At 45.6% G+C, this 27,365-nt stretch overlaps 1 protein-coding gene across 4 annotated transcripts in view; it reads left to right on the forward strand.

Annotated features, from left to right (window-relative positions):
- SPRED2 (sprouty related EVH1 domain containing 2) overlaps nucleotides 1-21,777 on the forward strand; it is a 120,448-nt gene extending 98,671 nt beyond the window's left edge. For all 4 annotated transcript variants that reach the window (XM_054475949.2, XM_063648654.1, XM_063648655.1 and 1 more), the window contains 3 exons: nucleotides 605-669; nucleotides 15,745-15,894; nucleotides 18,460-21,777. In XM_054475949.2, coding sequence (XP_054331924.1) covers nucleotides 605-669; nucleotides 15,745-15,894; nucleotides 18,460-19,128 — 884 coding nt within the window. In that variant the 3' untranslated portion in view covers nucleotides 19,129-21,777. The remainder of the gene's footprint in view (nucleotides 1-604; nucleotides 670-15,744; nucleotides 15,895-18,459) is intronic.
- The last annotated feature ends 5,588 nt before the right edge of the window (nucleotides 21,778-27,365 follow it).

Below are 27,365 nucleotides of genomic sequence, written 5' to 3' on the forward strand. Positions count from 1 at the left end.
GATGCCTTGGTATTGCAAGAGGAAACCCCCTTGCACAGGTGTCCCCTTAGAAGGGAGCCCACAATTTGGGATTTAGAAATAGAATATCTGAATTCAGAACTGGACACAACTATATAAGCTATTGAGCTAAAATGCCTTCATTGGTAGATGAAAAGACCAGAGGAGCTAAGTCCAGTTTACACAGTGAGATTGTGGCAGGTCTCACTTAGGGGTTCCCCGTCCAGTGCTTTTCCCACTACACAGCTGGGACCTCAAGCTCACTACAGAGGCTGGGCTTGATGCATGTCCCTCAGAGGAGCAGGCAGCCTCTCCCCTCACCTCCTCCACAGTGCCTTTCTGTGTGCTTATTCTCTAGCAGCCAGTGCAGAAGTTTGAGAGATTAATTGGGAACAACAGCAGGCAAAGTTAATTTAGGGAGCATCCTGGCAAGAATCAATTAAAGAAGAGTAAATTAAAAGCACTCAATTCCCAGGTAACTTGTTTCTGTTGGTAATTCACATGCAAAAAGAATGGAATGTGGTTTTATTAAAATATACTTTTTTAAACGGTTGGATTTGATGTATCCTCTTGGGAAACACTTTTTATTACATTTTTGTCTTTTTAGGTTCAACAACATCATCTTCCACCATCCATAATGAAGCTGAGCTTGGCGATGATGACGTTTTTACAGTAAGTTTCCTTTGTCCTTTGCTTTCCAGATTAGTTGTTGAATAATCAGAGAAAGCTTTTGTTTAAGGGCATGAGACACACTTTGCAATGCAGCATTTGCTGTTGCTGTTTGGATGGCATCAGAGCGATCTCTGGCTACAATTTTTCTCGGGCTGGGTTTGTCCCTTTTGCTAACGCTGCAGTGGTGTCATCTGCCACACAGCACAGCAGTGTCAGCTCTCCCAGGTCTGTCCAAAGTTGTCTTAAAGTCTTTGCTCAGATTTAGGATGACCAGCTGCCCTGGTTTGCCCAAGTCTGTCCTGGTTTTAGCACAAAATGTCCCTAGTCCTGGGAAATACCTCAATCCCAGGCAAACCAGGACAATCGCTTGCCCTATTTGGAGTCTTCTGTGAACACACTTTCCTCCCTGGCATCAAGGGGGAAAGCCAGCAGTATCTTTCCTGATGAGTAATTAAACATCTGATAAGAAAGGCCTGCAGGCTGACTTAAGGTTAGGCCCAAGTGTGCTAACGCAGGAAAGGGCTTAGCTGTTTTGACACAGCTTGAGTTAATGGGATGTAACTGGAAACAAAATGATTTCTCAGCTTGCTGCTTCAGTTAAATCCTGTGCTTCTAGAAGTTAATTAACAAATAGTTCATTGCCTGCCTGCTGTGTGCTTAGAGCAGCAAGTTACACAGGACAGCATTTTCTTTCTTTCCTTTTTATTTATTTATTTATTTATTTTCAAAGATGGCGTTTTGCTGTATTGCCTAGGCTGGTCTTGAACTCCTGGGCTCAAGCAGTCCTCCAACTTCAGCCTTTCAAAGTGCTGGGATTATAGGTTTATAGGCTTTAGCCACCACACCCAGCCTGGACAGCATTTTCAAATTCTGGGCCTTGACCCACAATAAGAAATATATGTATGTTGTGACCCAGGACACATATGTCAATAGATACCTAAACCAAATCATATTTCATCCTCTGCATTCTGATTTTTTTGTTTCATTTTCTTCCATTTTTTATTATAAAACTTTTCAAGCACACAGAAAAATGTAAAGAATAGTACAGTGAATGCCTGCATACCCTACACCTAACATTCAGCTTTTGTAACATTTGGGCACATTTGCTCGATCTGTGCAAGCGTGTGTGCTTATACATACACAAATATTTTTGTTGTTGATCCATTTGAAAGTAAGTCACCTCTCATACTTTAGCATGTGTCCCCTGAAGTTCACAAAGGAATTTAAGGGCAGTGAAACTACTCTGTATGTCACTGTAATGGCAGATGCATGTCATTATACATTTGTCCAAACCTGTAGCATGTATAACACCTGAATCCTAATGTAAACCGTAGCCTTTGGGTGATAGTGATATGTCAGTGTACTTCATCGATTATCACAAATGTACCACCATGGTGGGGATGTTGATAATGGGGGACTTTGCATGTGTGGGGACAGGGGAAATCTCTACTTTCCACTTAGTTTTGCTGTGAAACTAAAACTGCTCCAAAAAAAAAAGTCTAATAAAAATAATTTTTAAAAGAAATAAGGCATTTTCCTGTGTAAACACACCACCATTACTATCCCTTAGAAAATTAATAAGAATTTCATAATGTCATCTAATATCTACTTCATAGTTCCCCAGTTGTCCCAGGAGTGTCTTTTGTAAGCTGGTTTTTATTTTATATTTTAATATATTGGGTGCAACCCATTAAACTTGTCTCCCATTGTACTCATGGTTTGCAACTGGTGATTTGAAAAACCATTACCTTGGGAATACAAAGGTATGTGAGCCATGGCTCCAACCCTCAAAGAGATCACAAGATGGTTTGCAGAAATGAGACTGACCCATGAGAGGCTTACAGACTGTGAAAAGTAGTCTGGTTGAGAGATGAGGGAGGGGCATGGGATCAAAAAAGTCCTCGCTGAGGGTGAGGCTGGACTGAACCTCTCAGTTGCATTTGAACGGATGCAACGGATGCAAAGGTGGAAGCAGGGGTTTGCGTGGTGCGTAGCCTGATCATTGCCGACCCAACCTGACTTGAACTGAGTGTGCAGAGGGGGTTTCAGGAAATGAACTCAGTTGTCCTTCCTTGGATTGGCTGGTGTGATGTGGCTCCCAACAGGCTTCCTATAGTGCTCCGAGCAGATCCTCTCAACAGTTGGCATGTTGCTTACATCTGTTCCTTTGTCACGTTTTGAGAGACAAACAACAGCAGGCGGGTTAAAAGGTGGCTTCCTGTGCTCCAGAGCAAACCTGTCATTCGCAGCTGCTTCCCAGCTACCTGCCAGAAGTGATTTATAGAATCAGAAGAGGGTGAGAGGGAAAGGGATGATGGAAGCCAGAATCCCTCCTGGTTTTGCCCTTTAATCCACAGGGGATCCATGTGCTACTCTAGGCTAACACCAAATGCCTGGAAGAAAGTTTAGAAGCAGCCCTGCTGTTTCCAGGCACTTGCAGACTCACTGCAGAAAGAGCACCACTTAATTTCTTGTATTCTGTATAGACCCTGGTGTCTGTGATCACTTGCTTTCATTCTATTTGTTTACAAACAAGGACCTATTAACAATAGTACCTCCTTTCCCTAGAAAAGCCCAGTCATTAGGCCATTGACTCTTAGGAACACACTCCATCAGGGCTTACAAACCAGGTCCCCCTTCGTTTATGAGCTCCCTGTCATTAGATTTTCTGTCCTGAGATAATGAAATGTCTGGAACCTAGAGCCAGGGATATGAGCACTGCTTTAGCTCACATGTAGTCTACAGCTTCCCAAAGTGTGGTTGTGTTCTAAAACTTACTGGTAAGACAGATATTTAGAACTTGAAACTCAGCGCAGTTGTGTCTAATGACATCCCAGCCCCCTCCCATCCACCTCAGGTGTTGTCTAAGGCATGGATAGAGCACATAGTTAAAACCAAAGCACCGAGACAATGTTGGGTTTTTCCTAGATGGGCTTTTGGGTATTTGCAAGTTGAGTTTCTTTTCATTCTTAAGTGGAAAAATGAATTGGTTGAATTTTGTACTTATCAAGGTTTCATTTACAGAAGTAAAAGGGCACAGAATACAACATCTTCCTTTTCTTGAAGAGTTTTTTTCTACCTACTCTATCCCCAGCAAACATTAAAGCTGAGGGCAGATCTACCAGTTTTGTAATGAATGGAGTTCATTGACTGGCTTTCTAAGTGTTTTCTTAAAGGTGAGGTGGCATGTGATCCCTGTGTTTGGAGTCTGAAGAGAGGCCTCCATTCTAAACTGGATTCTGCTTTTAGTTAGCTGTGCTTTGGACTCAAAACCTTCTTGGGATGGACATATTTCCTTTGAGTCTCCATTCACTGGCCCAAGGGGAGGGGAAGGAAAGGGACAGTGATGTGGAACCATTACTGCCCCTGGCATTTTGCACTGCACTCCTGCATACATGACTGCATTTGGTCCTCACAGCTACCCTGTGAGTACAGATCGACACTTCCATTTTTGCACATAAAGCCACCACAGCTCAGCGAGATGAAGTGACTTGTTCTCAGTTCCACACTCTGCTCTCCCAGAATGCAAGCCCATAAACTGCTTGCTGCCTTTCAGAGAAGCTTAAGAAAAGGAAATAGTTATCCAACTAAGTTTCAGTACATTTTACATGGTCGGTATACCAGATTCCTTTTATTGCAGAAAAGCTGCCTAAATGATGTCCATTTAAACTGGTACATTGGCTTAAGACCTCAGCCATCTCTTTGCTGGAGGTCTGAGGTTCCCCTGTCCCTGCTTGAAAGCCCCAGTCTCATTTTAGAAGATCAGTTGATCAAAAATATTTTCTGGTGTCATTATCTTTAGCATTAAGGGATTGGGGCAGAGGAAGGAAGGGGTGACAAGTAAAAGAGAAAATAGTTTGAAAATATAAATTACTTCTACAAAGTTTAGTGAAACTGATCTATGGTGGATAAGAAAAGCAAAAATGGGCCGGGCACAGCGGCTCATGCCTGTAATCCCAGCACTTTGGGAGGCCAAGGTGGGCGGATCACGAGGTCAGCAGTTCAAGACCAGAGTGGCCAATATGGTGAAACCCCATCTCTACTAAAAATACAAAAATTAGCCAGGCATGGTGGCGGGCCCCTGTAATCCCAGCTACTCTGGAGGCTGAGGCAGGAGAATCGCTTGAACCTGGAAGGTGGAGGTTGCAGTGAGCTGAGACCGCGCCATTGCACTCCAGCCTGGGCTACAGAGTAAGACTCCATCTCAAAAAAAAAAAAAAAAGAAAGAAAAGAAAAGATGTTTTGGGAGGGCAGCCCTCCACGTTTTGGTTGACCCCAGGGAGCAGTGCATCCCATAACTACTGCTGATTGAGACCCAACACAGGGTGGGGTGTCAGAAGAAGGTCTCAGAAGATGGATGGGGACTCCTTTATCTTCTAAATGACAATAACTCCCAAGCTCACATTACGCTATAAGAGGAGGATCTTTTTATCAACATGTAATATCTATAGTGGCTAAATTCATTAAATGTCTAAGGATCTAAATAAAAGCTTTGGAATGCTCTCAGTTTCAGGAAGCCCCAAGGCGTTTTGCAAGCCCTACCACTTGTGTCTTGCTTCATTTACATATATATCATCTCATCTTTTTAAGCTGTGGACAGTGAGACACTTTTATTTCCATTTTATTAATTCATACAGAGTATTTATTCAAGGTTACCTGAAACCTAGCCTTCCTGCTCCCATCCCCTCAGTCCCTCCAGTGAAACTAAACTGTGGGTTTATCAGAGTCCTTTTCTTTCATATCAACATATCATCTAACTTTAAAATTTAGAGGCCGAGCATGGTGGCTCACAACTCTAATCCCAGCACCTTGGGAGGCCAAGCGAGGCAGGAGGATCGCTTGAGGCCAGGAGTTTGAGACCAGCCTGGGCAACATACAGAGACCCTGTCCTGTCTCTACATAAAATTTTTTCAAAAAAATTAGCCAGGCATGGTGATGTGCTCCTGTGCTCCCAGCTACTTAGGAGGCTGAGGTGGGAGGATCTCTTGAGCCTGAGAGGTCAAGGCTGCAGTGAGCTGTGATTGTACCACTGTACTCCAGCCTGGGCAATAGAGCAAGACCCTAACTCAAAAAAAAAATTGTTTTTTTAAGAAACAAAACTTTTTTACAAAATTGTTTTTGTTAACCTGGCCTGGTGGCTCACACCTTTAATCTCAACACTTTGGGAGGCCGAGGCGGGAAGATCACTTGAGCCCAGGAGTTTGAGACCAGCCAGGGCTATAGCCCTGGCTATAGCTAGTGAGACCCCATTTCTTTTTCTTGGTTGGTTGGTTTTTGTTGTTGTTAATTTCACAATGAAAGAATCCTCTAGGTCCTAGAGAGAGGATAATGTCCTAGAGTCCAGGACAGAGTCAGAGTCATCTCTCCCCCAAAGCCCCACCAGCAGCTGCCTCAAACCGCCTGCTGACTGGGATTGGGAAAGAATACAGGTCTGGCCTACTTCCTGATCTGCTGCCTGTTTGAAAGAGGACACCTAGAACCAACGTAGGCCCTCAGGACAGATGAGCCGGAGCTACCTGTTCCCAAAGACCTGTTGACAAAATGGCAGACAACTTCCTGTTTGCCAAAGGAGAAAGGACTGATCATAGGTTTCTCAGCCGTAGTAGACATTGCAGGGAAAATCTTGCAACTCATCCAGTCTGAGCCAGTAGCCTTCTGAGACACTCTCAGGCTGAGGTTAAGAAAGGAACGAATATATTTATATACGGGGCGGGGGGAGTTGTAAATACTTATATATAAAATGAGAATCCCTTGCAAAAGGAAGAATATTGCCTTAGTTACATCAGCTATTGAGATATATTTTGGTGGTAGATTGCAGCAAAAATAATGCAAATGTAGTCCATAACTACTAGTTAGCTACCTTTAAAAATTCAAAATAGCAGCAGCATCTGCAGACAAGGCAGAAATTCTATTTAATCAATCTAAATTAATCCTGTAACTTTTTTTTTTTTTTTTTTTTTTGAGACAGTCTTGCTCTGTCACCTAGGCTGGAGTGCAGTGGCACGATCTCAGCTCAATGTAACCTCTGCCTCCCAGGTTCAAGTGATTCTCCTGCCTCAGCCTCCTGAGTAGCTGGGATTACAGGCACCTGCCACCACACCCAGCTAATTTTTGTATTTTTACAAAGGTATTTTGTATTTTGTATACAAAATACTTTGTATTTTACAAAGATGGGGTTTCACCATGTTGACCAGGCTGGGTTCTTGAACTCCTGACCTCAGGTGATCCATCCCCCTTGGCCTCCCAAAGTGCTGGGTTTACAGGCATGAGCCACTGCACCTGTCCTAATCCCGTGGTTCTTGAATCAACTAAGCAATGGGCTTAGTCAAACTCCTCTAACCTGTAATGTTCTTAGGAGCAGGTGAGAAGCATTGCACATGAAATTGTTAGGGCTCAAACAGACCTTGGAAATCATCTAGTTCAACCCCCTCATTTTACACATGAGAAAACTGAGGCCCCCAAAAGTTAAACAATTTGTCCAAGATATCTGGCCTGGCCTGAAATTGAGGTTTTCAAATTTCCCTGTATAGTGCTATTTTTGCTTAGCAGTGCTACATGATTCCTGAATGATGTGGTCTAGCTCCTTAAGCAGTTTCTTTAACATTGTTTTCTATGGCCCTATTCAAAACACGTAGGCCCATTGATCTCCCAAACGGGCTGGTCAGAGAGGGCTTGGCTCTTTGCACATTGTGATTTCTGCAGTCAGCCCTTGTGTTCCTGGGAACATGAGGATGATGAAGTGGCTGTACTTGTTTCCTTGCGTCTCTAGAGGATGAGTTTGTCCCTTTTATCTCCCTCCCTAAGAAGAAGGAAGAAATTACACATTGCCAGCCCTCTAATAGTCTCACCCATGTACTGGATGGGAGCATCCTACTTGAGAAGGCTGTGAACCAGGTGCCCCTTGATAATAATTCCAAGTGTCCTTGAGAAAACAGCCCAGGCACACCTTTTCTTTCCCATAGCTATTTTTGCCAACTGCTGCCTCCTTGTCCTCTACCCCTACCCTCTTTTAGAAAGCAAAGGTTTAGCAGGAAAACCTAGAGGACTTGAAGGGATGCGCATAGTACTGAAAAGACCTGCGAAATGTGGACTTTGAAATCTGTCCGGCTCATCCTGAAGACACAGAAAGTGCCCCCAAAAAGTCCTGGGTCAGCAGCCAGGATTCCATCCCAGAATGGACAATTTAAGCAACCTGTCTCCTTAGCTGGTCTGGCCTGGTGGTTCCTTCTCTCCCTCCTTGAGCTTCCCTTGGTCAGAGAGGTGGCCTTCTACATGAAGAAGGTTCATTCTTGGACCCAGGGCATGTGAGCTGCTGCACTTGCTTCTTCATGAATTTCCCAGTAGACTCAAGGTCCCTCCATAAGAGAGGGAAGAGTAGCCAAGCTTCCAAGAACAAGAGATCATATTGTACAAAAAAGGCTCATACAGCAGGAGGGAGCTGGCTCAGGTTTAACCTGAGGTGTTGCCCTGTTAGTCTCCTTTCTCCATTCAGGCTGATTCTCACCCAAACCAGACAGCATTGACCTTGGGGAAACTGCCAGTCCATTAGCCCAGGCAGCTTCAGCCCAGTGTCTTTTGCCCTCAGATTTTGATTGATTGTCAAGCCATCATAACATTAAGGTCCATTATTATTTTTAAAAATTCTGTCTCAAGTTTTGAAGCTCCATGGAGTTGCTCTCATTTGTCATCAAACTCTAGAGAGTTATGGGAAATATCTGAATTCTCAAAATAAGTGCAGCCTGTGTCTGTAGAATCTGGCAACTGGAAGCCTGCTCTTTTTTGGAGATGTTGATCAGATGTTCACTGATAAACTTGAGCCCCCTTTTCTTCCTCTGGTCTACCCATCTAGAATGCTATGACCCATCTCAGACATACCCCTCTGGGAAGCCGCCTGACTCTGACCAGTGCTCTGAGGCCCATGCCCATTGGTGTGTGAGGACTGCCCACCTGGCCTTGCCTCTGCCCGTGCCACGTGGCATCTCCCCCAACAACATGGTCACTTTCTATGTCTGATCCCACATCCCACAAAGCACCCAACCCAAACCCAAAAACCCTTCTGGGAAGGGATGGATTTTTTTGAGATGGAGTCTTGCTCTGTCGCCCAGGCTGGAGTGCAGTGGCGTGATCTCGGCTCACTGCAACCTCTTCCTCCCACGTTCACGCCATTCTCCTGCCTCAGCCTCCCGAGTAGCTGGGACTACAGGCTCCTGCCACCATGCCCAGCTAATTTTTTGTATTTTTAGTAGAGATGGGGTCTCACCGTGTTAGCCAGGATGATCTCAATCTCCTGACCTCGTGATCCGCCCGCCTCAGCCTCCCAAAGTGCTGAGATTACAGGCGTGAGTCACCATGCCTGGCCAGGGATGGATTTTTTTTTTTTTACTACCATAGAGGATTTGGACAGGCCAGCCCTGTCCCTGTTGCTTGTTTTTTTAAATGTTGGCAGTGCCCACTTTCATTTCTGTACCCTCTGACACCTGCTTTCACCCCCTTCCCTTCTCTTTTCTTACTCTCTCCTTTCTGGGTTCTTCCTCATCAAAGGCTTGTCTCAGCTCACTGCCCTGTTAGAGGGCTTTAGAAACCAGGTCACACAGAGCTTGTTATTTGCTACTCAAAGTATGTGGGTTTTTATAGTAACCATAGAAAAATTTGACAGTGGGCCAGGTGCAGTGGCTCACGCCTGTAATCCCAGCACTTTGGGAGGCTGAGGCGGGCAGATCACCTGAGGTCAGGAGTTAGAGACCAGCCTGGCCAACATGGCGAAACCCTGTCTCTACTAAAAATATAAAAAATTAGCCAGGTGTGGTGGCACGTGCCTGTGGTCCAGCTACTCAGGATGCTGAGGCACAAGAATCGCTTGAACCCAGGAGGCGGAGATTGCGGTGAGCCAAAATCGCGCCACTGCACTCCAGCCTGGGTGACAGAGCGAGACTCTGTCTCAAAAAATAAATAAATAAATCACATCACATATTAGTAAGGCATATTTAATGAAAGACCAGTAGAATGTATCTGAGGAATGCAAAGAAGGTTTATGTTGGAAAAGCTGTTTAATTCACATATTAATAAAATAAAGGTGAAAGATTGTGTAATCATCTCAGTGGACAGAAAAATCATCTAATAACATCTAATATCTGGTGAAAATCCTTAGCGATCTAGAATAGAAGGAAACTTTTGGAACTTTATAATCACTCCAATTACCTAGAAATATTATATCTAATAGAAATTCATTAGAAGTAATTCTATCAGTCAGGTTCAAGACAAGCAGGGCACTGTCCCCTCTGTTTTTCCATGTCATGTTGGAAGCCCCGGCAAAAGATGCAATGAGATAAGAAGAAGATGGTATAAATATTGGAAAGAAGGCCGGGCACGATGGCTCACGCCTGTAATCCCAGCACTTTGGGAGGCCGAGGCAGGCGGATAACGAGGTCAGGAGATAGAGACCATCCTGGCTAACAAGGTGAAACCCCGTCTCTACTAAAAATACGAAATATTAGCCGGGTGTGGTGGCAAGTGCCTATAGTCCCAGCTACTTGGGAGGCTGAGGCAGGAGAATGGTGTGAACCCAGGAGGTGGAGCTTACAGTGAGCTGAGATCGTGCCACTGCACTCCAGCCTGGGCAACGGAGCGAGACTCTGTCTCAAAAAAATATATATATATTCTTTTTTTCCATATATATATATATATATATATATATATATATATATTTATATATATATATATATTTTCCTATATATATATATATATATATATAGGAAAGGAGACCAAACTATCTTTTGTGAGCGAAATGATTTACTTAGAAAAATCTAGTTTCATAAAGGAGCTAAGCAAAACAACCAGATACAGGATCAACATACAGAATCAGTAACTTTCATATACCAGCAGTCACAGTCACAGTTTAAAATAGAAATTTTTAGGCCAGGCATGGTGGCTCATCCCTGTAATCCTGACACTTTAGGAGGACAAGGCGGGCGGATTGCCTGAGCTCAGGAGTTGGAGACCAGCCTGGGCAACCTGGTGAAACCCCATCTCTACTAAAAAAATCAAAAAATTAGCCAAGCATGTTGGCACGTGCTTGTAATCCCAGCCACTTGGGAGGCTGAGGCATGAGAATCGCTTGAACCCAGGAGGCGGAGGTTGCAGTGAGCTGAGATTGTGCCGCTGCACTCCAGCCTGGGTGACAGATCAAGACTCTGTCTCAAAAAAATATGTAACAAAATAGAAATTTTAAATCCCATTTTATTTTTGCCATAACCCCAAGGAAGATTTTGGCCCAATTTTACAGATGTAAAAACTGGAGTTAGAGATTAACTTGACCAAAATCATCTTATAATTAGCAGAGAATGATTCAAATCTAATCTGCCTGAGCTGAGACCCTGTTGTTTTTAGCATTGTAATACTCCCCAGCATTTCTGTTGTTTAGTGCCTCATATTAGGTTGCACACTTCTTAATTGGACATCTTTTTTTTTTTTTTAGACAGGGTCTTGATTTGTTGCCCAGGCTGGTCTCGAACTCTTGGCTTCAAGCGATCCTCCTACCTCAGCCTCCCAAAGCACTGGGATTACAGGCATGAGCGGCTGCACCCAGCTGGACATCTTTTTAGTAACAGGCATTGACACTGAGTCAGAGTCAAACTCAGAGGCAAGAGTGTTTTTAGAGGGTACATTTGCAGGTGGCAGGGTCTGTGCTCCCTGCATCATAGTGCACAAGACCTCCCAGTGTCAGCTGGGGCCAGATGGCAATGCCAGCCTCAGTGTCCACAGCAGGAGACATTAAACGCCCACTCTGACCTGCTCTCTCAGGATGCTGCAGTTATGCCTCCTAGGAGACTGAAGTCCCCGAGCACAGAGTAGTCACAGGGGACCTCTGCTTTTGTTCTTCAAAGCCCTAACAGTTCATAGACCCCCACTGGAGAGCAAGGGGAGTGTAGATACAGTTGGGAGCATGTGATTGCCAACTCTTTCATTGAAGATGACGGCTCTCAGATTGGTAGGTTGGTAGGTGTCAGTAGCTTGTGCATAAAAATAACAGAGAGGTGTTTAAGAATCTTGCTTGTGTATTAGGTATGTGCATACCTCAGGTGGGCTGTTTTTCTGCAGCCCAAGGAAACCAGGGCAGTTACAGGAGAGCCAGTTCAGAGGTGCATGAGGGTAAAAGGAGATTTTTTTTCCCTGTTGCCTTTCTTGGAGATGCCCTGGTAGTACATTCCTTTTGTTTGTAGGTCACACTAGCTGCTTTGTAAGATTTGTCTGTTAGTATCGATCTGCAATAAGCCTCGGCTTCCAATGGAACCTTCCCGGAGTTCAGACAGCCCTGAACAGCTGGGCCTGGAAGCCTGCAGGCTCGGCTAGAATGCAACCTCAGCTCTGCCCTCAGGAGGCAGTAGACTGTGGACGTGCCTCTCGAGGTCTTCTGGCCTTCTTGCTTCACTGTAGAAATTCCTCATCGGATAAGGCCTTTCTCAGTCTCACATCCTCTGACAAATGTCTGGGGAGCTTTGCACTGGACTGTGCAGGGAGACAGGGTTGGGGAGGTGGGATGGGAGTATCGGAAGGTAGCATTTCTGACCGACTAATGAGTCCTAGGAAAAGCCGGATGTGCCTCATTTGTCAGAAGGACTTTCTACACATTGTTAACCCAAACGTGGGTCACAGAAAATAGGCTGGGTTAGGGTGAACAGATGACTAACACAGTGGTGACCACGGTGTGTTAAATGGGCTTCTGAGAACTAAGTACTGAGAGCTTATTATAATGTTCAACACAAGGGTAACGTCTAACCTAATAGATGACTGTAACGTGGCTGTTGGATAAGAATTTAACTCTTGAGACTTGAATCACACTGAAAGGCCCTGATTACTCATTTGAGAGGTATTTATTGAGATCTGTAGTAACCCTTGTACTGTGAGACATCATCTCCTCATCTCCTGGGTTTGTATATAGCAGGGTGTACCTTGTGACTTGGAGAAGTTGTGTTTTGTGTTAATCTCAACAAAATACCTCTCAGCATAGGAGTTGGAAGTGGACTTATCTGGGTGTGAGAGGCAGCAGTGTGTGGGGCCTATCAGAAATTTCCCTGGACTTTGTGGTCAGGGAGGCTGCATTTCAGTCCCAGCTCTGCCAGTGACTGTGCTGCCATGGCCTGGATTCACCATCTCTCAGAGTCCCTTAGTGCCAGTGTGTGACATGGAGGTGGTATTTTGCCTGTGACCTGCTGGCCGTGCTGAGGAACCGTGTCCACGTGTAGCTCAGGGCCTGGCACACCATAAGCACTCACACATATGACACCAAGAAGAGTTGTTTGTGAGGAAGAGGAGGGAACCTGGGGAGGAGTAAGGGGTAGAGAGAAGCCACGAGTGTGGTACCTGTGGGACTGCTTTGGAAGGAATCCAAAGTGAAGGGAAAGTGCACCCAAGTGACAAACCCAGTGTATTCTGGTTTAAGTTACAAAAGAGAACTGGTGTCATCATTGGAACATCCTACAGTGGATCAGGATTCAGGCTTGGCTGGATCCAGCAGCTCAAAGGGTCTAAGGGTGGCTTCTCTTGCTCCCATCCTCAGACAAGTCCTTTTCCCCACACCCATGCCAGGATTCAAGGCTTATAGGGCCCTTAGATCTTGATTACAGAAATGGAGACAGCTGCTTTTCTGACCTCTGTCAAAAGTCTGTCTATATGGCTTCGGAGAACACCATGTGTTCATATTGAAATTAGTCAGCATGGCTTGGGGGATCAGAAGCAGGCATCAGCCATGCATGGCATAGACCAAACCCAAGTAGAGAAACATCCAGGAGGGTTGGGTCCCCAGAGAGATGCTGCACATGTGGACCAAGGTTTAAAAACTAACAGTGCTTATGTTGTATAACGGAAATATGGGTGTGTTTTTCCTAAATTCTTGTAGTGCTATTTTTCTAAGTATGTACTACTTTATAAATGAGAGGAGGGTAAAAAGAACTTTTATAAGTCTATTTGTTTTGACCTTGTCCGTAAAATGATTTATGATAGCTAACAAAAACATGTAAAGTGATAGATAAGTCAGGGTATGGTGGCTCATGGCAGTAATCCCAGCACATTGGGAGGCCAAAGCAGGAGGATCACTTGAGCCCAGGAGTTCAAGACCAGCCTGGGCAACTTGTCAAGACCCCCATCTCTACAGACAATACAAAAATTAGCCAGGGGTGGTGGTGCACACCTATTGTCCCGACTACTCAGGAGGCTGAAGCAGGGGGATCACTTGAGCTGTGTTCATGCCACGGCACTCCAGCTTGGGTGACAAAGCCAGATCCTGTCCCAAATACATAAATAAATACATTTAAATATATATATATATATAAGCAAATGAGATGAGGGGAATATACAAGTAAGAAACAGTAGCCAAAGGAAAGTTCCTATAGATTTGCCAGAAAGAGAACATCTAGAGATCAGAAAAAGCCTTTTCTTTTCATCTGTTTAGTTGGGGAATGGTAGAGGGTGGAGGGATATGTCACTCTAAGCAAGCAGAAGGAAGGGTAGGGATTCTGGGGGTCCTGGTTTTAAAGATGATTGCCAGCTGCATCTAACAAGGCCCCTGGATAGCCCCTGGGCCCAGAGGGTTGTGGAATATGACCACCACCTGGGGTCACCTGGCTCTGTCGTGTCTCAGGTGGGAGTATTAGTCTATTTTCTCGCTGCTGATAAAGACATACCGGAGACTGGGCAATTTACAAAAGAAAGAGGTTTAATTGGACTTACAGTTCCACATGGCTGGGGAGGCCTCACAATCATGGCGGAAGGCGAGAAGGAGCAAGTCACATCTTACGCGGATGGCAGCAAGCAAAAAAAGAGCTTATGCAGGGGAACACCTCTTTTTAAAACCATCAGATCTGAGACTTATTCACTATCACGAGGACAGGACAGCACGGGAAAGATTTGCCCCAGAGATTCACTTACCTCCCAGCAGGTCCCTCCCACAAATCCATGATGAGTTTTGGTTGGGTATACAGCCAAACCACATCAGGTGGCATACTGAGTGCCTGTGGGATCTGCTTGTACAGTGCGCACTGATAGCTAATCATCTTCCAAAGACATGGTTATGGAAACTCCAGTCTTAACTTGACATCTCTACTGGACAAAACAGCTCTGTACTCACCATTCACAGAGGTGGCCTCTGTTTTTCTATGCAGTCATCCATCTCACTTCCAGTTTAAAGTGACCTCCAAGTCTTGTTCCCAACCCCAAAGATACAAAATTTATTCTTGGAAATCCAGTACTCAAGATACCCCAGCGGTATCCTTACCTCTGAGACTCTCCCAGGTGGAGACTTCCCCCTCCTCCATATAAACACGTGGGTTTCATTTTTGCCTATGTGCATCTTCCCTGCTTTCCATAACACCTCACAACCAGGGCCACAGATGGGATAACCATTCTTCTATTTATGTTTTGTTTTTGTTGTTGTTGTTATTGTTGTTGTTGTTTGAGATGGAGTCTTGCTCTGTCACCCAGGCTGGAGTACAGTGGCTCAGTCTCGGCTCACTGCAGCCTCTGCTTCCCGGGTTCAAACAATTCTCCTGCCTCAGCCTCCCGCATAGCTGGGATTATAGGCGCCCGCCACCATGCCTGGCTAATTTTTGTATTTTTAGTAGAGACAGGGTTTTGCCATATTGGCCAGGCTGGTCTTGAACTCCTTACCTCAGGTGATCTGCCTGCCTTGGCCTCCCAAAGTGCTGGGATTACAGGCATGAGCCACCGCACCTGGCCAGGGTAACCATTCTTGATCAAACTAGAACACACCTTTGGGGAGCCTGGTATATCCAGCCTTTCCCCCCGCACCCAGTCACTATTCCCACATTTAAGAAAAACCCACCTTTCCAGGGTCTGGTGGCTGGGCTTCTCCGCCTGTTGAACCAGCCACATTGTGTTTAGACAATCTGGCCATTCAGGGGTCCTCCTGTTGTAGCCAAGACAAACTCAAGATTTTGGGAAGAGCAGCAAGATACCACAACAGGGGAATAGCTAGTATTTGAATAGTGCACGTCAGGGTTTGCTGCGTGGGGTTTTTGTTGTTGTTTTTAAATTGACTCTTGGTTACCTCCCTCTACACAGACAGCTACAGACAGTTCTTCTAATTCCTCTCAGAAGAGAGAGCAACCTACTCGGACAGTCTCCTCTCCCACATCCTGTGAGCACCGGAGGATTTATACCCTGGGCCACCTCCACGACTCATACCCCACGGACCACTATCACCTCGATCAGGTGAGCAGCAGCCCTGTTCCTCTGAGGGCATCAGGGTGGTGCCTCTGATTCTGGAATGGCCTCTTTCCCCTCCTATTCAGCCAAATTCCATGACCACAGGCCTCTCCTGCTCCTGCTTTTATCCCCACTTCATATTGAAAGTGGCATTGGTGGTGGCACCTCAGCTTCATCCAGTGTTTTCTATGTGCCAGACACCTTGCCAGACCCTTTATAAGCTTTATGTGGTTTAATCCTCAGAAACTGCCCCACAAGGCAAGTCTTCAGCCTCCCCAGGTTATGGATGAGGAAGCTGAGGCTTAGAGAGGTGGAGTACCTGATGGAACGAGATTCAAATCCAAGCCTGTTCTCACCCAGGGGGCTACACTGCCTCCTGCATTCCTCTGTCCAAAGGGCCTCCCGGCTTTGTGTGGAAGCCCAGAGCCGCAATCAGGACTAAGGAATGCTGCACACTTGGCTTGAGCCCCCAGCCTTACAGGCTACAGGCCCAGTCTCGCTCGGGCGGATGTAGCTGGAGCTCAGAATTCAGTAGTTCAACAAATATTTACCAAGTGGCTGCTTTGCAGAGCAAGTTCCCAAATCATGCGGCATGGACTGGTGCCTGTGTGGGGTGCTGTGGCCACTAGGCTGCTTTGAAATGAGAAAAAAGGGCAGTGAGTTGTTTTGTTTTTAAACATAAAACTAGATTTATTTGACTCTTTTTAAAAAAATTATTTTAGATTGTGCTTCCTAATATTTGGGGATTAAAATGTCCTATTTAAAAATCACATTATTGGCCAGGTGCAGTAGCTCATGCCTGTGATCCCAGCCCTTTGGGAGGCCAAGGCAGGCAGATCACAAGGTCAGGAGATCGAGTCCATCCTGGTTAACACGGTGAAACCCTGTGTCTACTAAAGATACAAAAAATTAGCTGGGTGTGGTGGCGGGTGCCTGTAGTCCCAGCTACTCGGGAGGCTGAAGCAGGAGAATGGCGTGAACCCAGGAGGTGGAGCTTGCAGTGAGCCGAGATTGCGCCATTGCATTCCAGCCTGGGCGACAGAGCGAGACTCCATCTCAAAAAATAAATAAATAAATATCACATTATGGTAGCAGTAGATGGAAATTAACTTTTTTACTTTCCTTACTGTCCAAAATAAAGAATTGGTAAAGCCTGTGTCAGTTTCCGAGATTTGTTTTGAAATCCTTCTGAATCATGATTTTCAAAAATCTAGGCAACTCTGATACCAAGAATTTGACAGGAATTAAGGCAAAATGTATGGGACATGGCCCTGCCCTCTGGTAGGAAGTGATGGGTAAATCTAATAAGCACATGATCAAGTCTGTAACAATATGATAATGACTGTGACGGCGAGAGGTATCAAGTGCATCCTGTGAGCAAGGCTGTGAGCTGACACCCTCTGTAGATTATTTCTCTTCATTCTCGAAACAGTCCTATGCAGTCTGACGGAAAGGGAACCTGAGTCTTAGGTACTAGCTGGAAAATGTCAGCATTTGACTGCAGTGAGTCACTCCAGAGCCACGTTCCTCAACCCCTGAAAAACCTTCATGCCCAAAGTACTTCGAAAGCAAGAAGCCTCAGTTCTCTGCCTCCACTGAGAGGCCCTGGGTGAGCCAGCGTTATATGCATGTAATTAATAAATATTTATTCAGTGTCTGCTGCTCTGGACAAGGCAGGGTTGCAGCCTGTAGCAGGACTAACTGCAGAGAAAAGCCTCTTCCACCCTGCAGGAGAATGCAGCTTAGATTTGCAGGTTTCTAGAGGGTGTGGCTCTTGGTCTGGCCGCTCACTATTGGTGAGATCCTGGCAGGAGTGAAACTTCAGACAGTTTCCGGAGCCTTCACTCTATCCTTCTCCTGTCTGCATCTCACCAGATGACAAGGTGAGCCTTGTGTTTCCTAGTGTCCCCTGTCTCTTGAAGGAGAGACCCACAGGGAGAAATGCATCTTCTACTGTGATCCTTTGTGGACATTCTGTGCACACACAGATAATGAAGTTTCGTGAAACAGGACTTACCTTCTCACACGTATTGCACTCCAGTGTCCTTATTCTATTTCAGTTTTTAAAAAGCCAGCCTTACAAAAGAGAACATACTGTACAAACATAGGCAAAACTAATGCAAGCCTTTAGAAGTCAGTGTAGCCCTCACACTGGGACTAGGAGGTCCCTGAGGGAGGCGGAAGATACTCTGGGGCACAGGTCCTGTTCTGCCTCTTGATCTGAGTGTGCCATGCTCCTGAGAACGCATCACACTGTGCCCTTGCCATGTGCACACTCCCCTGCCTGTATGGCAGTGCGTCACCAGAAAGGGAAAATACTGCTGGTCTCAACCCACGAAATTGATTTCCTGGCCCAGTAATGGATTGAGACTCTATTTGAAATACATCTGTGACTGGGCGACAGGATATTCAGTAATTTCAGGAGGGGTCTGTTTCTTCACGGAACATCGTGATGGAGTTATCGAGAAAGGTGCATTTTGGACGGCTAGGGAGAGAGAAGGTGGGGTGTTTTTTTGTTTGTTTGTTTTTTGGCCGCTGCTGTAAAATAATGTCTCCTCTCTTACGGGACAGCCGATGCCAAGGCCCTACCGCCAGGTGAGCTTCCCGGACGACGACGAGGAGATCGTGCGCATCAATCCCCGGGAGAAGATCTGGATGACGGGGTACGAGGATTACCGGCACGCACCCGTCAGGGGCAAGTACCCGGACCCCTCGGAGGACGCGGACTCCTCCTACGTGCGCTTCGCCAAGGGCGAGGTCCCCAAGCATGACTACAATTACCCCTACGTGGACTCCTCAGACTTTGGCCTAGGCGAGGACCCCAAAGGCCGCGGGGGCAGCGTGATCAAGACGCAGCCCTCCCGGGGCAAGTCGCGGCGGCGGAAGGAGGACGGAGAGCGCTCGCGGTGCGTGTACTGCAGGGACATGTTCAACCACGAGGAGAACCGCAGGGGCCACTGCCAGGACGCGCCCGACTCCGTGAGAACTTGCATCCGCCGGGTGAGCTGCATGTGGTGCGCGGACAGCATGCTCTATCACTGTATGTCGGACCCCGAGGGAGACTATACAGACCCTTGCTCGTGCGATACTAGCGACGAGAAGTTTTGCCTCCGGTGGATGGCTCTTATTGCCTTGTCTTTCCTGGCCCCCTGTATGTGCTGTTACCTGCCCCTTCGGGCCTGCTACCACTGCGGAGTGATGTGCAGGTGCTGTGGCGGGAAGCACAAAGCGGCCGCGTGACTCAGTTTCCCTCCCTTCTCCCTCCATCCACAGCCACAGGGGAACTCGTCTCTTACATACTCTCATCTTCTCCCCCGCTCCCTTCCACTTCAAGGAGCGAGGAGGGCAAGCGGCCTCCCAGCTCCCTGGTACCTTGAGGCACCATTCCAGCCAGGGACGCTGCCGGGTAGACTCTCCACTCCCCCCGCCGCCCACACTGCAGCAGCCACATCCATACACACACGCTCGCACAGTGTTCTGAGGAAGGAACCTTCGCCACAGACTCCTGTACTAGTAACAATCTGTAACCAAGCTAACTGTCTCATCCATGTGTTGATTTCCTGTTTCCTCCTCCCCCGCCTCTTCCAGTTCAAAGGAGTCTGCAGTTGGAACTGCTGATTTTCAGTGGGTTTTGTAGTTGATTTTTCCAAGAGCGTCGAAGACTCTCTTTCTCTTGGTTCACCTTGCCTGTCGCTAGCAAGCATCTGGTTCTGCGGAAATGGGATGTGAGAATGATGAAACCCGACAGAAGTATCTCAGCCTGCAGTCAGTTATTATGTATAGGAGGTGAGCTAGTTAACAAACTTGTACCACAAAACAATATCGCTTTAACTTTTCTAAAGCCAAATTTCCCATATAAGCTGCAGTTTCTATCTTTAGCCCATCATCATTTTCTGCCCCCCCAAAATCTGTTGAAATGATTCACTGATGCAAAACATTCACCCGTAATAGACTGAGAATTGAGCCTTAACTTCAGATTAACTTGTGAGAACCAGGAAAATTCCTTCAACTGCATTGCATCCTCTTGGACCAGGGCTAGAATGGGGATTTCAGGTTTCTATGAGCCTCCCCATTACCCCTAAAGTAGAACATTTTTTAAATTGTGTTGCCACCACTTTTAAAAATTTAGCAATATTAGAATAGGATACCAGTGAAGTAAGAAATTTTGCTTGTTGTTTTGCAAACCAAATAGTTTCCTCAAACACAAATCAGTGTTCCCACAAACAAGTTCCAATTGAGAAACACTAAGGTTACAGTGAATAAAACCATAGGGAGCTTCCCCCCAACCCCTGGCTATTTTATATTAATGGGGAGAGGGGATTTTTAAATGTCATAAATTTGAAGAGTGGTGGGTTGCGTTTTCTTCATGGGTTTATGTTTTCGTTTTCATTTTGGACTCAATTTCACATCACCAAATTCCTCATTTATACTTGGGGAAAAAAACAAGGCCATATGTAAAAACCCTTCCAATGCCTAAGTGTCTTTCTCCTGCAACTCCAAACCCAGACTCGCCACTTTGGGTGCACAGGTGGTTAGGTCAGCCAACTGGTTCTGCCCGTCGCCTTGCCATGGAGGAGGTTTCTAATTAGCTGGAAAAGAGTATTTTTCTAATACGTTGCAAGGATTAGCCAAATCTTATTATTGAAGAAAGAAGAAAAGTGAAGAGTGGTTACCTATACCTAGCATAGTACAATCAGAACCTCGTGGAGACCACCGGGGACGGGCTTGTGGACGCCGGCTGTTCTTCCCGCCACGGTCTTTCTGTGGTAACGGCCAGCAGAAGACATGGCCTGCTCCCCACTCCCTTTCCCCACTCCTTCTTTATTGCACACAGGACACCAGTCTTCAAGGAAAGGGACTTTTTTCCAGTCTGCCAATCATATTGGGAAAGTGCTAGCTGTGCTCACCTTCATGGGGCTGTTTCCAGCTCGTCCACAAGTTCATTGCGTTTCTTTAGTAGATTACCGGTGTAAATACCCAGTGTGCTTATGAGTCAGTTAGTAGACGTCTTCATTCATTGGAGTAACTGGTTTAGGCTTTCCAGTTTGGAAAAGGAGCAGAGAGCTGTCCATCTGGATTGATGGAAGAAAAAGAGAACCTCATCCATGCCTGGAGAACATCTAGAAAATCTTCAGCCAGCCTCCAGTGCTGTCGAGAGACCACCTTCCCCCGACCCGGAGGCACCTTCTTGGGGTCTTTCTCTAGGGTCTCTTCTCTACAAAGCACAACACTAATGTTCGTTTCCTTAGACCTCAGTTTGAGTGCCCCTATTTATTTCAATAAGAACGCACATATCCCAGCTGTTTTTTGTTTGTCACCTCTATTTAGTTGTTACCTGTTTCTCTCTTCTTTCACCCCCTTGTCCTTTTCCACCCTTTTAAGAGTTATGCTAGCAGATCTTACTCCACGTATACTTTTTGGTTTTTGAAGGCATCGGTTAAGGGCACAAAGACAGCCATGGGGACATTTATGTAAATACGTCTCTAATTGCCACACTGCAGCTGAACAGTGTGTAGTATTTTCCCAGTCAGCTTTGCCATACTGACGTCAATCATTTGAGAGAAATTATTCAGATTTTATTTTTGTATCTGTGGTAACAAAACATTAACCAAAAGATTTTCTGTCCAGAAGCCTCCCCGACCCCCCAAGCTATTTGCTCACATTAACAAATTAAAGTGCCTGAAGCATAATTCATTCTTTACCTGTATACTAAAAACCCTGTTGTATTGATTTTTTTATAATAAGCCTTTTTACCTCTGTGTAAAAAATATATATACAAGTGTATGATGTACATTTTAGTTCTTAACTTTTTTTTATGGTTTCTAATATGTATGACCAATGTAGCTATTGCTTTAAAATGTACCGTGTAAATATAAACACATCCTATCAGATCGCTGGCTTTGGGGTATTTGTCTGGCAGGAGACGAGGTGATGCTAGAGCGTTGGCAGATCTTGGAGTTCCTGCATACAGGATGGGACAGGGCTTCCTGTGCCGAAGGACATGCGGACACTGGTCTGTTTTTTCAAGGCCCTTTCCTCCTATGGTTATGTCGTATTCCCAAGGGGAGACTGCAGCTCCTTGGGCTCGGATGCCTCAGTGAAAGGAAGGCTGCAGGCCACCGCCCAGGAACACCCCCTCTTCCTAGGCCTGGCTTCCCCAGTGAGCGCTCCTCAGAGGGAACAGCTGTACTTCCTCTAAGTTGTTTTCCACTGATCCCTGCTGAACCTCAGGGATGTGTGTGTGTGTGTGTGTGTGTGTGTGTAGTTTGGAGGACAATTTCTCGCAGAAAACAATTGTTAACACTGCAAGATGCTTGGTCTCCTCCAAGCAGCTCTCTTTGGCCCACTTTCCTTTCCAAATGGACACTTTGGATGCTCCAGAGCTACAGTGACAATCCCCAGGAGGAAATAAAGTATGAGGTCTTTTGAGGGTCACAGAGAAAAGTTTCTCTAGAGAAAGGAGTAGGGCCCTTAAAAGGAGATATATAGGAGGGGCCCTGCATCTTAGTGTTAACGTTTCAGTTTTAACTCTTCCTAAAGGGGGTGATTTTCGCAAGCCACTGGCAAAGGTGAGAAGCATGGAGAAATGTTGGAAGTTAGGAAGGGAGAGGAGGACTTGGAGGAGTGAGGAAAGAGTCCTATGAGCTCACTTGCCCTCATGCTCCCTGCAAGACAGGGCCCTCCTGTCATCCCTGTGTCACAGTTGAGCAACTGAAGCTTAGAAAGGGTGAGTAACAGGTAACCTGCGGTGCCAGGAGGCAAGGACTGAACCAGGCTGAGCTGGGCTAGCCAACTGCAGAGCCCAGTCCTTACCAGGCCTCAGTCTGATGCCTCTGTTCCTTCCTTCCCTGCTGGTGGCCTTGACAGTGGTCAAGAGCCTTATCCTGTCCGTCTGGTTCTCTGGGGCGCCCTCAGGCTGTCTCAGGTATAGTTTGTCTTTGGTGTCCTATGTGCTAGGCCAGGAACTGGGCATATCACCAACATCATGTTTAACTTTCTGCGGAATGCAGGATTCTTTTCCACCTTACAAGTGAGGAAGCACACATGTAAAGAAACAACAGTAACCCTCAGTATCCATGGGGGATTGGTTCCAGGATCCCCTGCAGATAGAAAATCTACAGATGCTCAAGTCCCTGATATATTTGCATATAACCTATATGCATCCTCCCTCTTGTATCCTTTTTTTTTTTTTGAGACAGGGTCTCACTCTTGCCTAGGCTGGAGTAGTGGTGTGACACTGCTCACTGCAGCCTCGACCTCCCACTTCCTGTATACTTTAAATCATACTTATGATACCTAATACAATGTGAATGGTTGTTATACTGTATTGTTTAGGGAATAATGACAACAACAAAAAGTCTGTACATGCTCAACCATCCCTTTTTTTTTTTTTTTTTTTTTTTTTTTGAGACAGGGTGTCACTCTGTCACCCTTGCTAGAATGCAGTGGCACAATCATGGCTCACTGTAGCCTTGACCTCCTGGACTCAAGCTATTCTCCCACCTCATCCCCTCGAGTAGCTAGGACTACAGCTGCACATCACCATGCCCAGCTAACTGTTTTTAAATTTTTTTCGTAGAGATGGAGGTCTCACTATGTTGCCCAGACTGGTCCTGACCTCCTGGGCTCAAGAGATCCTCCCACCTCAGCCTCCCAAAGTGCTGGGATTACAGTCATGAACCACCATGCCTGCCTGGCCCTTTCTTTGTTTTGTTTTTTTCTTAACCTCTATTAAAACACTTTAATGATTTTTTTTTTTTTTTTTTTTTTTTTTGAGACTAAGTTTCGCTCTTGTTGCCCAGGCTGGAGTGCAGTGTTACGATCTTGGCTCACTGCACCCTTCGCCTCCCGGGTTCTAGTGATTCTCCTGCCTCAGCCTCCCGAGTAGCTGTAATTACAAGCACCCACCACCACACCTGGCTAATTTTGTATTTTTAGTAGAGACAGGGTTTCACCATGTTGGTCAGGTTGGTTTCAAACTGCTGACCTCAGCTGATCCACCCACCTTGGCCTCCCAAAGTGTTGGGATTACAGGCGTGAACCACCATGCCTGGCCTAAATGAATATATTTTCGATGTGAGTTTGGTTGAATCCACAGATGCAGAAAACATGGATACAGAGAACTGACTACACCTAACTCCATCAAGGTCGCTGGACAGCCTTTCTGCCATTACTAGCCATTAGCTCTTGGGCAAGCGACTTCACCTTTCTGAGTTTTCTCAGATTTAACAAGTGGGATAATACCTACCCTCAGCTGGCGTGAAGGTTAAATGATATGATTTAGTTACAGTGGGATATGCAGCAGGTGCTCCAAAAATGCTAGTTCCTTTCTCAGTCCCTTTTTTATTCTGAGACCCTGAGGAAACATCAGGAACTCGAGTGAACAACCTCTTTCAAGGCACAGAAGGCTGAAGCTCATTATCAATATTTTGTGAGTATTTAGATCTACATCCTGTGTGTTGATATTTCTATTTCTTAACTTCTATTTGATCTGAATTTGATTTCAGTTTCTTGCTGACCCCTCCAGGTATGTTCACGGCTCCAAGGACGGCTGCAGAAGTGCACTAGGCTGGCTGGGTTTCTGGGAGTCAATGCATGCAACTGGGAAAAAGTCGGTTGCCGAGAGGGCAGGGTCCTGCTCAGCGGCACTTGCCCTGGGTCAGAGCACTGTCTCCAGAGTACTGCCTGCCTCAACCTCCCACCCCGCTTCTCTGGCCTTTGGGGTCGCCTCCAGCAAGTCACGCCTCTGCTCTTCCTCCCTGCTGCTGCTTCCCTGATGCTGGTCCACTACCCACTCCCCTGAATGGTGGACACCCCCCAGAAAATCAGGACACTTCCCAGGGGAAAAAGTATTGTTAGAGGAGCTCTGTTTTACGGGACTCACAGGCTGGGTTTTCTTAGTTATATATCGTGGCATTGGAGCAGGCAATCACAGGGCCATCTGTGTGAATGGCGGGGGGCGGGGGGTGTGGGGAGGACGCTTGTGAAAGTGCCCGCCAATGCGGGCGTCCTCACTGGAAGCCCGTTGGTCTTTCCGATTCGTGGGGTGAGATGGTTAGAAAAACCACTCTTCCTTTGTTTAGAACTGAACTAGGTGCATGGAATGAAGGGAGATGACCCTGTTAACATCTTGTAGAACCAGATACCAGTTGTAACTGTGCAAATCAGTGCCTGCCCCATCTCCTCAGCTGGAGCAGCCACTGGTGCTATTGGTGCCGTGGTGGCAAGCTGAGCTCCTAAAGGGCACTGTTGGGGTCAGGGAAAGCATATATATTTATAAAGGAGGAAAAAGACAGTTATTATGTGATAATCATACCTGATACCCTTTCCCCCTTATTATGTCTTTTTTTTTTTTTTTTTGAGAAGGGGTTGTGATTATAGAAGTAACATATGTAGTTATTAAAATGTCATACAGGCCAGGTGCAGTGGCTCACACCTGTAATCCCAACACTTTGGGAGGCCGAAGAGGGTGGATCACTTGAGGTCAGGAGTTCAAGACCAGCCTGGCCAACATGGTGAAACCTCGTCTCTACTAAAAATACAAAAATTAGCCAGGCGTGGTGGCGCACGCCTGTAATCGCAACTACTCAGGAAGCTGACGCACAAGAAATGCTTGAACCTGGGAGGCAAAGGCTGCAGTGAGCTGAGATCGAGCCACTGCACTCCAGCCTGGGGAACAGCGCAAGACTGTCTCTAAATAAATAAAATAAATAAATAAAATGTCATACAATATAAAAATACCAGTCTCCTTGTTGTTTTGCCAGGGCTGCCATAACAAAGTACCACAAACTGGGTGGCTTAAACAATAGAAATTTGTGGTCCTGCAGTCTGGAGGCTGGAAGTCCAAAGTAGGGTGTCGCAGGGCTACCAGGGCAGGATGTGCTCCAGGCCTCTCTCCTTGGATTGCACATCTTCTCCATCTTCTCCAGGCCTGTTCTCATCGTCTTCCCTCTGTGCATGTCTCTGTGTCCAAATGTCCCCTTCTTAGAAGGATAGCAGTCATACTGGATTAGGGCCCACTCTGATGACCTGATTTTAACTTGATTATCTCCAAATAGTCACATTACGAGGTTTTGGAGCTTAGAATTCCAACATTTGAATTTTATTGGGGAGTAGAGGGGGGAACACAATTCAACTCCTGACATTCCTCTGTCACACAAAAGGTAACCACTCTGTGTCCTTCTGGACTTTTTTCTATGCATTTATACACAGATGTATGTGTGTGTATATTTGTGTGTGTGTACACATGTGTGTTTTCCCTTTGGAGGGGAACTAAAATAGGGTCATGTATTCTACCTATATTTATTGCTCTGAAACCTGTTTCTTTTGTTTTAATTAAAAATATATCCTGGACATCTTTGCATGTGAATACATACAGATTTACCTTATCCTTCTTAACAGTTTCACGTGAAAAAACTTTTTTATCCAGTTAGAAAAAGGTAAGATAACAGTCCAACCATTCAGTTAAATGGATATATGTCTCATCCATTTCCTTGAGTTCTCCAATGAATTCAGAGTAAATTCCTTGAGTGTTCTCTCCTTTTAAGGTTGTAAGCATTCCCATTAATGTCCAAAGTCAGCAGTGAACTCAGCATTTTTAACCTTCTCAATGAATATGAGTTGACTGGAAGGGCAAGAGGATTTTGTACCCAGGAAGAATACAAAAGTGATTTTTATTTTCTGAGTTTTGCATAATCCAGAATGTCTTGTTGCATGCACACACACCCAGTGGCTTGGTGGAGTACAGAATCCTTGGCCAACATTTCCCTCTGAACGTCCTATATAGATAACCTTTGTTTCTTGGCATTTACTGTTGTGAAAAAGACCTGTGTAAGTGTTGACCAATTTTTGTTCATCAGTAATGGTTTTTTAAACCTGGATCTTGTCATTAAACCCTTTGGCTTGTGTATGGCATTAATTTTTCCTGAAGCTCAGTGAGCCCTTTCATGTACAGTATCAGATTTTTAACTCAGAATTTTTTTCTAGTATGTCTTTGATGACTTCTTCTTTTTTTAATTTTTTTAAAAATTATTTTTGTAGAGACAGGGTTGCACTATGTTGCCCAGGCTGGTCTCAAACTCCTCGGCTCAAGCGATCCTCCTACCTTGGCCTCTCAAAGTGCTGGGATTACAGACGTGAGCCACCATGCCCGGCCTTCAATGATTGCTCCTGCTCCTTACAGTTCAAGTTTCTTCCTTTGGGTTATGTAATTAATAGACTGACTCTCCAGCCTTCCATATCTATTGTATTTGCTCATCATTTGCATCTTGCCCTTTTATTAAATTACACTCTTAACTTTGTCCTCTTTAAAATGATTTTTTTCCTTTTTTTTTTTTTTTTTTTTTTTTGCTATAGTACTCTTTTTCAAAGAGTGGTCTGCAGAGAGACACCTGAGAATCCCTGAGGTTAAAATCATCTTAATAAGATAGTGTTTGATTTTTCCACTGTGTTGACGTTTACATTGATGGTGCAGAAAC

The sequence above is a fragment of the Pongo pygmaeus genome, chromosome 12 (genome assembly GCF_028885625.2).
Source record: "Pongo pygmaeus isolate AG05252 chromosome 12, NHGRI_mPonPyg2-v2.0_pri, whole genome shotgun sequence".
Classification (NCBI taxonomy): Eukaryota; Metazoa; Chordata; class Mammalia; order Primates; family Hominidae; genus Pongo; species Pongo pygmaeus.